Here is an 11,789-nt window from a genome sequence, read left to right as displayed (position 1 = left end):
GGAAAATCGAAGGGAGAAAACCAATTCTATTCTTATCTTTAACTAACCGAGAGTTGGCCGTGTCGGCAGATTTCGAGGTTCCGGGACGTGCGTGTGTCACTTCGGGGCGATGCTCATTGTCAGAGAGAAGATAAAAGCGGTTTTTGTTCGCTGGACCCTCGTTGCCCGAGATGGCCGAATCCATTTGTTTTCGCTTGAAGACAGGCTTACCTGAAGCAAGTTTGAATTCGTCTTGGAATCATTGGATGGGAAGGGAAGCTTTGGTTGTGGTCAATGATTATGGCAGGGCAGTCGTCACTAATCATTTCTTCGGCCGTCGGTCTTGTTGGCCGAATGGAGGATTTGTGTGGTGATGTTGGAATTGCCCAGTCCATGGGCGGCGACAGTATAAGCTAATTCCGCGTCCTTTACATTTTGTGGTTTCGTGTCCCTCGAATAGGGATGAGTTCCGCACTCGCGGCGCGAGGCTTGTACCGGCTTCACTTTGTTATCGAGAAGTCGCGTGTATTAAGACTCTAACTGGCATTGTTTTACCATTAGATCGGCTAAACAGCTGAAAAACGATATTCATAAACTTGGTAACAGCGCAACAGCCTGATCCGAACCCACGCGAGAGCAATCGGCAGAACGAACCATTCGCTTAGGCGGTCACAAGCGAACTTCGTAGTTTTTTTGAGCATATTGATATGAAATCTGTTGATAGTAAGGACACTAAATTGATTTTGCTTTTTGGCCTGGTCAGATATGCTTTTCGAATGCAGGCCATGCACTTTGCCTTCGACACGCAAACATCCGACCCGATTGTCTTAATAGGTTCCTCTACTTGCAGTGATCCAACCATGACGTACGCCAGCTCCTTGAGTCCATTGAGGTCACTCTTCCGACACAAATAAAAACACATGGTTCAATTTTTAAAACAATATATTATATAATAATATGTATATAACAAAAAAGAACAAAAAATATAATTTCGATTTCAGGGCTGAGTAATAACGGATGTACAACTTTGCATATTGCATGCATTCAATTTTCTTTTCTGCAAGAAGATTGGCGCATGATTAAAAAGTGATTGGCTTGCAGTTTTTGTATTACATAGTAATTGACCCAAAATTTAACATTTGCATTGATCCAATTACTTTCTATATGTACAACAATTCAGATTAGAAGAATAAAAAACCATCGGGAGGGAAAAAGCTTCTTTTTGTTAATTATCTATCAAATAAATATAAAATTTAAACTACCAAATATATAAAAAGATCACAATACGGCGCCATTTCAATGCCAACGACGATTCAATGTGTAGTCAATAACTTAAGTGGGAAGCTGGCCCGCTATGTTCTTCTGAAATTTCTAAATATGGCTTAGCAACTGCAATACGCATCGAGTAACGAACTTCATTTATTAGAAATTTTAAGGTAGCATCGAAACGGCAGTTTGGAATTAATAGTAAAAACCCCTTTGCCACGAGCTAATCTATTGCTTTAGATTGACCTTTATCATTTTGCAGTTGGCTCCCTTCAGTTTTGTTGCAATAAGTAGGGTTCAATTTTAGAAACAACTTTTGTTTTTTCTTTATGGACAGTGTTTTGCAGATTAAGTAGTTACTTTTGCAAAATTTTCTTTGTTCACGATAGACCGTTGTAGAGTTAGTTGTATGAAATACGTATACTTAGGAGCTATGTGAATATTTATGTAATGTCTGCAGTCTATATTACAACCATAATATATAAATGGTGATCATTTTGCTTAGGGGTATTAATATATATGTATAAGATTCCTCAGTAATTATATGTATTATAATATGCCTTTTTTATCTACCAATGTATCTCTACTTTCATTAATCTTAATACTTTGCTATCGCCTTCTTACGTCATCGAGCCATATTTGATTGAGCTATCATCCCCGGAGTGAGATTCGGCCGTTTCGTTGTCTACATGTCGGCGCGGCCACGGTATGACTTCTCGAATGCTGTCCAGAAGTCTGGCCTGGAAAGTTTTGTACTCCATATCTACTGATTGTGAGTCGCCGAAGTTGAAATCTGCTACCTCTATAATGTATCTACAATGCGAATGGGAAGGACATTACATGGAGCACTTCTTCTCAACTCATCGCCCTTAAGGACTTACCTATTCTTATTCTGTATGTAATACGCTACCCCGAAAACTACTAGGATGACGGCAACTAGACTGAACGATACAGGCACAACTATTACAGATAGTTGAGATTGTTTCTTCGCTAGAAATGACCATAAACACACATTTACTCTCAATAACAAACGGTTCATACTCATCTAATGAAATTTACCTTTGTAAAAATTCACAGCAATTTGCGAAACGACTTTATTGTAGTCATTTTCTATGATGATAGCAATTGTTTTGGTTGTACTTAATTGGAAAAGATGCTGGAAAGTGAATTCACAAGGATCTAGATCTACGGTGGCGGTGCACTTCTCATTGCCGGTAGTGTTGTAAGGGCCTATAAAACAGTAACACGTGAAAAGCTATCCCAACTGAATGAAACATCAAGACTTGCCTTCAAAAATCTTAATGCAATATTTGAATGGTTTCGTTCCCAAGCATTTTACTTGCAAATGAAGAAGTTCTCCGTACTGTAGCCAACCACCTCCTGTTATCGTTACATTGTTCACTGGCACTGGAAAAAATATGAAAATATCATCAAATTAAAACCACAATGGCTATAGGGATTTCGACATACTTATCGCTTTAAATTCTCGTCTGAAATAACCGTACGTCTTGTTAGGGTCATGGTAAAAGTCGGAAAAATTCAAACATGAACCAGGATGATTTCGGAAATTTTCATCAATTGATCTGCTCACTGTAGTAGTTTCTATGATCGGTTTGTCGGTCGTGTTGAAAGCAGATTGCTTCACTTCGATTTCCTCCCCTGATGCCGATATCTCTTTTTCAATTGGTTTAGGTTTCACTGTTGTCTTAACATCTGTTCGTGAAAGAAATTGGGGTTTTGGGATTTCTATAAAATAAGCATAATTTAAAACACATCTATATTTACCTGTCTTAACCGCAATTGTTGAATTAGTTTCCGCTTCGCGTTTACGCCTCCCACTGCCTTCGCTTTTTGGTGATATAGTAGTAACTGTGTTACTATTCTTTTCATCTGATGACTTAGCAGCTGGTGCTGCAGTTGTTGGCACGGATGTTGGCGTGGGAGCGGGAGAAGGCGATGTGACTGGTGCAGCCGAGGTACTTTTAGTTGTTGTTGTAGTTGTTGGGGGCGGCGCTGTTGTTGTTGGCTCAATTTTCTCAAATGACACTTCTACTAAAGCCTCTAATTCGTATGATTCATTTTCCTTGTCATAACTGTTCAGTGACGATAATCCAGCCGTCGGACCCAAATAGGTGCAATTGCGGAACCAATATGTCGTTATTTGGGTGGCGTTTCTTATAAATTCCGCGTCAGAGGGAGATAGGGTAATCGTTTGGTTAGTCGGTACTTTTATGGCGACAAAGTCATTCGGTCTTTCCTTGCCGTTTTGTGTTAAAGTTAGGTTTCCACTTAGCAGTGGATTTATATCAAACAGGAGTGACCCCACGGCTACGTTAACATAAAACCCAACAAAATATCGATCGACATCAACTCGCATTTCGTACGTTCTGGCCGGGTATTTAGATTTATCATAAATCACAGAGAAGTTTGAAAAGGGTTCTTCTGTTTCGACACTCTGTAATAGAATAAAACATGTAAATCAGACAAGAAATTTCGATCCATTTGCCTTATATAATAATAATAATAACTGCGGCGTAGCTGGTCCCAAGCCCTGTTGTAAAAGGTGGAAAAATGGATGGCTTCAGTCTGAATGGCTGTACGCCATCGCAGCGTCTCCGGGGGTAGGTGAGGAAAGTACAGCAGACTTGCAGATTACTCACTGAGGAAGCTATCCCCACACCTAGCAGTTAAGTATAAAGTGCAAATCCACCTAATGAGAGGAAAGAGAAACTTGAGACCCGTACAGATAACCGGCGGGAGTCGTCTGACTTGGTGACTGGGTCGGGTTCCCGTAATGAACAGCATGACGTCGAAACCGTTAGTCGTGGGGCGGTTCGACAGCAGCAGCAGCTGTTTCGCTACAATCTATGGCGACCACTCCAGCAGGTTCGCGTAGCGTGTATAGAATTCTCGGAAATGGATCCTTTACCAGGCTCTATGCATCTCCAGCAACTCCGGGATTTCTATCTCAAATAAATGATGAGATTGCATCTTGGCTGTGTGCTGATATGTCACTGCTGCAACTACAATCACTTATATATTGTGGTGCAGTTACGGCTATCAGATTCCACGGTCAGAAGATTTGCTTTCGTGTCAATGCCAATCCTCATGTATTCCTCGGAAACTTGGGGTCTTAGCAATAAAAATTGCGAACTCTTGGCCACGTTCGAGAGAAGATTCCTCCGAAGAATTTTTGGCGCCCTACATGAGGATGGACGATTCCGTAGTCTATATAACGACGAAATCTATGAGCGATACCATGACCGTCAGATTGTGGATAAAATCCGGCTCCATAGGTTACGGTGGGCGGGTCACTTAATCCGTCTGGAAAGCTATAAGGGCAATATCTATGGTAGAAAAAGAAGACGAGGCAGACCCTGTCTGAGATGGAGCGATGGCGTAGGTCAGGACGCGAGACAGCTTTTAGGGATATCGAATTGGTGGACCTCGACGCAAAACCGGGATGTCTGGAGTTCCTGATTATGGCAAGCCTAGATCGGATACCGGTTGTTGCTCCGTTGATGATGATGATGATGATCGAAGAGATCCACCATGGGAAATTCGTCTGGAACGTCGGCGAGACTCACTAAGGCAAGACATTGCTAAACTGATCGAGATCAGCACTGGCAATGCCAGCAGACGGGTGAGAAATAAATTGCAGAGGGTTTACAGAAATTATGCCATCCCCAGTGAGACACCCGTAGTTGAAATTCTGGACACACTAAAGCAGAAACTTTCTGTCATATGCAGTCTGTTACGACGGTATGGCGAAAGTCATTCCAGACGTGTCCAGAATGCAACATACGCGAGGAACCAGCGGAGCCTTTTCAGATTTCTCAACGAATCCCAACAGAGCGTCCAGACAGCACAGTTTTCGATGATGGAAGCGAAAGAGTATTGGGGTGGATTTTGGGGGCTACCCACCCAGCATGCTGAGTGGATCACCGCCGAAGGCACCCGCCATGCCAATACGCCTGGCATGAATTTTGCGGATGTTACCGAAGAGGAAGTTCGACGAGCCATAAACAGCTCAAATAATTGGAGGGACTCTGGTCTGGATCGGGTGCAGAATTTCTGGTATAAGAAATTTTTCGGTTGGCCCACAGTATAAATGAGATCATGAGTTGGCCGGAAGAATTTTCATCCTTCCTCACTGTGGGGATTACCTACCTTATCCCTAAGAAGGACACGGTGCAGGACTCCGCAGACACAAGACCAATTACTTGCTTACCAACCCTCTACAAATTCATTACGTCCATTATTAGTGGAAGGGTCAATGCGCACCTCGAGACCAACAACATTCTGTCCAACGAGCAGAAGGGCTGCCGAGTTGGGTCAAGGGGTTGCAAAGAGCAACTCATTATCGACTCGGTAGTTGTAGGACAAGCAACTAAAGGCCAAAGAAACCTCTTTAGTTGCTATGTCGATTATGCCAAGGCTTTCGATAGCTTCCCGCATACCTGGCTAATAGATGTCTTACATCTGTATCGCATTGATCCGAAACTAATAAAGTTTTTGGAGACAGTCATAGAGGGGGGCATACCACCTTATCAGTGCGTACATCTGAGGGTGCTAATACCTCAGAGCCCATCTGTATAGGGAGGGGCATCGTCGGGGATTCGTTGAGTCCCCTTTGATTTTGTATGGCAAATTTCAAGTATGAAATCAAAATCATACTTGGAGATTTCAACAGTCAAGTAGGAACTGAGCCCGTATTCAGGCGATACGTCGGCTCCGGCTGCGGATTATTCAGTTAGCAGTATCGCACGAAATGGTTGTTGGAAGTACCTGGTTTGCGGGGAAAGCGGTCTACAAACATATGTGGGCCTCTCCAGACGGGACCACTTTCAACCAAATTGCCCACGTGTTGATCGAATGCTGCCACCTCTCAACTTTGATGAATATCAGAACATATAGGGGGGCCAATATAGACTCGGATCACTATCTCGTTGGCATGGTGCTCCGAGCTCGAATAACAACACCACCCAGAATTCCCTCGACAATCAGGTGAGAGTGAATACTGAAGCCATCCGCAACACCTACAAGAGGGAAATGGATGCCGCAATAAACGCAGTCAACAGAGATCCTGAAGATGAAGCATCAACGAATGATCTTCACAATCACCTGAACAACGTTGTCATAAATACAGCCACAAACATACTTGGCCCCAGCCGCAAAAAGAGTCAGAACGGCTGGTTTGACGATGAATGTAAGCTAGCAACGGAACGGAAGAATGCTGCATATCGAGTAATGTTGTATATCTCAAAGAACGGGGGCACGCGCAGAAACTTATCAACTGCGTCCAGCGGAGAAGAGATTTCACAGATGGAAATAGGACGCCTGGGAGAACCAACAGGTCTGTGAACTCGAAAAGTACAGGGAGCAACCGCACTAGGCGCGCAAGTTTTACCAACAAGTCAGCAGGATGAAGTCTTATACACCCCGAAGTTCATCCTGCCGAGACAAAGGGGAAATCTGATTTCCGACAGAATGGACATATTGGAGCGATGGGTTGAGTACTTTGATGAACTACTCACCAACCAAGATATCGGCGAGTAGGAGGTCCCGCCAACTGAAAACGACGGACAAATGCTGCCACCACCAAGCATAGAAGAAACAGTCCATGCAATCCACCGGCTTAAAAACCATAAATCGGTAGGAGCCGATGAAATTACAGTCGAATTGGTTAAATATGGAGGCGACCAATTACACCAAGTGGTTCATCAACTGATGCTCACAGTATGGGACAGCGAATCAATGCCTGACGATTGGCAAAGAGGCATTATCTGTCTCATACATAAAAAGGGAGATATCACACAGTGCAGCAATTATAGAGGTATCACGTTCCTGAATAACCATCTATAAGATATTCTCCGCCATTTTGCTAGGCTGGATAGCCCCATACGCCCAGAAAATCATTGGCCCATACCAAAGAGGCTTCACCCCAGGCAAATCAGAAACAGATCAGATTTTCTCTGTGCGGAAAGTGATGGAAAAACTTTTGGAATATGGACATTAGTTTTAGCATTTTTTCATCGACTTTAAAACCGCCTATTATAGCCTAGCCAGGGTAAAACTATACACGGCAATGAGAGAAATTGATAAGACTGACTAAGTTGACCCTGACCAATGTGCAAGGCCAGATAAAAGCAGCAGGATCACTCTCAAGACCATTCGACATCAAGAACGGTCTACGACAAGAGGATGCCCTATCATGCGTCCTTTTTAACCTGGCCCTGGAGGAAGTGATCCGTGATGTTGAGATAAATGCGAGGGGTGCAATCCTCTGTAAGTCCACTCAACTACTGACGATTTCGACATCATGGAAAGAACCACCCGGGACGTACAAACTTCATCCAGATCGAGCAGGCGGCGCGAGATCTTGGACTGCACATCAATGAAGGCAAGACAAAGTATATGGTAGCAACGTCAGCAACAAAAACCAACTAACCAACAACATCAAACCGCACTGATCAAACGGGAAGAATAAAGATAGGAGACTACAACTTTGAGATTGTTGATAATTTCTCCTATCTAGGGTCGAAAATTACAACCGATAACAGCTACGACGATGAAATCCGCGCACGGTTGTTGGCAGCTAACAGAGCCTATTTCAGCTTGCAAAAACTGTTCGGCTCGAAACGTCCCACCATATGGTCAAAGCTCTTACTGTACAAGACAATGATCTTACCAGTTCTCATGTATTCCTCGGAAACTTGGGTTCTTAGCAAGAGAGCGTTAGAGAGAAGACACATCCGAAGAATTTTTGGCCCCCTACATGAGGATGGACGATTCCGTAGCCTACATAACGACGAAATATATGAGCATGGTATCGTCAGGTTGTGGATAAAATCCGACTCAACAGGTTGCAGTGGGCGGGTCACTTAATCCGTCTGGGTGAGGATGATCTAGCCCGGGAAGTCTATAACAGCAATATCTATGGTAGAAAAAGAAGACGAGGCAAATCTTGCCTGAGATGGAGCGATGGCGTAGATCAGGACGTCAGACAGCTTTTAGGGATATCGAATTGGTGGACCTCAGCGCAAAACCAGGGTATCTGGAGTTCCTTATTAAGGCAGGCCTAGACCGGATACCGGTTGTTGCGCCGTTGATGATGATGATGAATTATACATTTTGAAACCTACGTTAAAGTATCAATTTCGGAAAGTGCTAATCGGGACCTTTCATTTGACATTCATGACTACATTGGCTGAAAAAAAATTTCCGTGGGATTTCATAGTTCTCTTCTGTTCACCAAATTTCATTCGGATCGGTTTAGCCGTTTTGGAGAAAAGTGCCTGTGACAGACAGACAGATAGTGAATCGGTTTAATAAGGGTTTGTTTTACACAAGACCTTAAAAATGAAATAAAAATCTGAAAATTTGTATTAAATATATGATTCTATCCTAAATGAGGAATACAATATATATTAGGTTGGGGAAAAAGTAATGTCGTATTTTGTCAATAGATGGCGACACTTAAACATATCTTGTGTTGTACTTATCGCATTGGGTCATACTATACGGCGAAGACGACAATCTGGGCTACAGGTGTCTCTTTGACAGTTTTATGATCGTACGTTTCAGTCTCAAGATATAACGCGTCAAAGATGGAGTCCACCAATGAAGAAATTTGTCATATTTTACATTTTTACTACATGAGAGGTAAAAATGCAACGAAGGCGGCCAAAAAAATCTGTGTAGTTCATGGGCCCGATACTGTAACGATTCGCATAGCACAGCGTTGATTCGATCGATTTCGTTCTGGTGTAGTGGATGTTGAAGATACAGCCCGTACTGGTAGGCCAATCAATTGTCGAAATCATCCAAGTAGACCGGCATGTGAGCATTTGCTCGATTGGCCAGGAACTGGGTAAGGACCATAACACCGTTTGGAACCATTTGCAGAAGATTGGATTCCAAAAAAGCTGGATGTTTTGGTGCCACGCGAGTTGACGGAAAAAAGTCTCTTGGACCGAATCAACCTCAGCGATGCGCTGCTGAAACGGAACGACTTCGACCCATTTTTGAAGCGGATGGTGACTGGTGATGATAAGTGGATCAAAAAAAGATCGTGGTCGAAGCGCGGCGAGCCGGCCCAAACCATTGCCAAGCCCGGATTGACGGCCAGAAAGGTTTTGCTGTGTGTTTGGTGGGATTGGAAGGGAGTCATCTACTATGAGCTGCTTGTGGTGCGGCAGGATTCGCAGCATCCGAAATTTATTTCAAATGTTGCGAATGCGAGCAAATAGATGGCGCGCCGAACTCTTTAGAACTCGCCACGGGTGTGGAGGACTAGCGGTGAGACGGTGCCGTTGGTTGGGACAGGAAAAGATCGCATAGAGATAAGCCGTTCTCTTCTGTCTTGACCACCGGCAAGTACGCACAGTACGCTTTCTTTTCGAACAAAATTCATCGATTATCCAAATCGAAGTATTCTTCTAATGTGTAGCGGTTTTATAAAATCAAGTTCAATTAAAAATTAGTAACTAACTAAATTTGGTGTATCGTTTTATTTAACCCAAAGAAAAAACAGACGTAGAACTAAATTGAAATTGTTTAACAATTAATCCCAACTATAACTAAAGAGACAACGTGAAACTTTGTTCTGCCTAGCATTAACCGTAAAGGTTCATGAAAGATATTTTGGAATCAACGGTTAAATGCTCAACTATGGCCAGACCCTCAATTCAGTCCTCTACTGTGAGCAATTCGACCGTTTGAAGCATTCAATTGACCAGAAGCGGCCAGGATTGGTCAATAGGAATGGTGATCTATTCCACCAGGACAACGCTCGGCCTCACACATCTTTGATGATCCGCCAGAAGCTACGGGAGCTCGGATGGGATGTCCTATTGCACCCACCGTATAGTCCGGACCTGGCACCAAGTGATTACCATCTCTTCCGGTCCATCTAAAATGTTCTTGGTGCTACTAAGTTCGCCTCAAAAGAGGCTTGCGAAAATTGGCTGTCCTGAGTTTTTTGCAAATAAGGAGGGGGGTTTTATAAGAGGGCGATAATGGAGTTGCCTTCTAAATGCGAACAAAACGGCGCATATTTGATTTAAATCGGATAATTCTAAGTATGTTAAATAAAGCGTTAACATTCATCACAAATACGACATTACTTTTTCCCCAACCTAATATTATACATTAACTATAGGCTCGATAATTTAACGATAATATGAAATATTGTTTACAAATTTCTCTTAAATGGTTTGACACTACACTACTAACACCCACCCTATTACACAAAGGCTTAGCTTTCTTTGAAAATATCACACTCTCTTCACATAAAAAACTTGAAATCAGTGACAACGCCGAACTAACTCTGCATATTTAGATAACTAAATCAAGTTCAGCGTAATATCTGGAAGCTTACAATGCAATTGTCGCAATTGTAGTTTGATTTAATAGCAGCAAAGTGCAAAATATAACTTTTAACTATAAAATTACTGCCTTTCATGCAAGTGCAAGTCAGTTGGAATAATGCCACATTTCATCCAATTCTTGTCAATTAGCCTCTTGTTATCATCGGATAGCCTTGGAGAATAAGGTACCAAGAACAGCTCCCCTTAATTAGTTTCGGATGATACATAGACAATTCTAGTTGTGGCCAAACAAAGATTCAGTCAAATCATTGCTTTAGGCAATTTTATCATTATTCATTTCACGGTTGGTTCGTCTACAATTAATTGTCCCCAGTTCACCGCCGAATGACGTAGAAATTTCCGCGAGTACAGTCTCTTCCACTTGATCATGCAGAAAGATAATGCTGATATCTCCACGGCTGCAAAACACTTTGCAATTTATACAATCAGAAATGAATCTCTGCTGACGAAACGCAGCAGTGCTTTCTCAACGTGACTTGGTCACTTCCCAAAGCGAGTAAATTACAGGAATTGTCCCCTATCCCATTACATTAATGAACAACTGCAGCCGATAAGATACCAGAAACAAGTACGTCTATGAATGAGTAATAAACATAAGATAACAGGCGACTTACTTGCGTATGTTTGGGGAATGCACTGTCCGACCACCTGAAGTTGTATTGCCTCCGCGGAGCGATTTTTCCGTCCTGGTATAACTCCGCAGTGAAATTTATCCGAGCGCCTATCACCGCTGGCGCAGTTGACTTTATCTCTACATGGTACGTTGACGCCTCAACCACTGCGGGAGGAAAAAACGTAATTTTATCGTCCCGTTCAACATTTGTTTGTTTTGCCGTCGAAATATTTAATTCACGCGATTAGTTTTGGGATCAAAACCCGCTTGATAAATACACTCACCGTTGTGAAACGTACTTAATAGCAGTAAAAAACCACAAAAGGTAATATCAAACATTATTCGGGACGCGCTTTACGCTTGAAAATTTACTACTGGATTGTTTTCTGTACGTGAAAATGGAGAAAATACAACTCTCCTTCTTCACTCACTTCTATGACGTTTCTCTGTTTGTTAAATGGAAATATGACTTGTTTTGACACTCAAATCAGTCCAGCCAAATTAATGAGCCACAAAACAATTCACAATGGAAACTGAAG

At 42.5% G+C, this 11,789-nt stretch overlaps 1 protein-coding gene across 3 annotated transcripts; it reads right to left on the bottom strand.

Moving 5' to 3' along the window:
* Positions 1-979: 979 nt before the first annotated feature.
* LOC119658779 lies at positions 980-11,706 on the bottom strand. 3 transcript variants are annotated; one of them, XM_038066477.1, is made up of 8 exons: positions 11,535-11,706; positions 11,252-11,415; positions 3,031-3,700; positions 2,716-2,958; positions 2,533-2,652; positions 2,305-2,475; positions 2,127-2,235; positions 980-2,058 (listed from the first exon to the last, which is right to left on the bottom strand). In XM_038066477.1, exons 1-8 carry the CDS (start codon positions 11,587-11,589, stop codon positions 1,866-1,868), a joined length of 1,725 nt encoding a protein of 574 aa, XP_037922405.1. In that variant the 5' UTR covers positions 11,590-11,706; the 3' UTR covers positions 980-1,865. The 3 variants fall into 3 exon arrangements, with proteins under 3 accessions (XP_037922405.1, XP_037922406.1, XP_037922407.1); XM_038066478.1 differs by lacking the exons at positions 11,252-11,415; positions 11,535-11,706 and adding an exon at positions 10,489-10,641; XM_038066479.1 differs by lacking the exons at positions 11,252-11,415; positions 11,535-11,706 and adding an exon at positions 10,446-10,588.
* Between the last annotated feature and the right edge of the window lie 83 nt (positions 11,707-11,789).

The sequence above is a fragment of the Hermetia illucens genome, chromosome 6 (assembly GCF_905115235.1).
Source record: "Hermetia illucens chromosome 6, iHerIll2.2.curated.20191125, whole genome shotgun sequence".
Classification (NCBI taxonomy): domain Eukaryota; kingdom Metazoa; phylum Arthropoda; class Insecta; order Diptera; family Stratiomyidae; genus Hermetia; species Hermetia illucens.
This window is presented reverse-complemented; position numbering and strand designations above follow the sequence as displayed.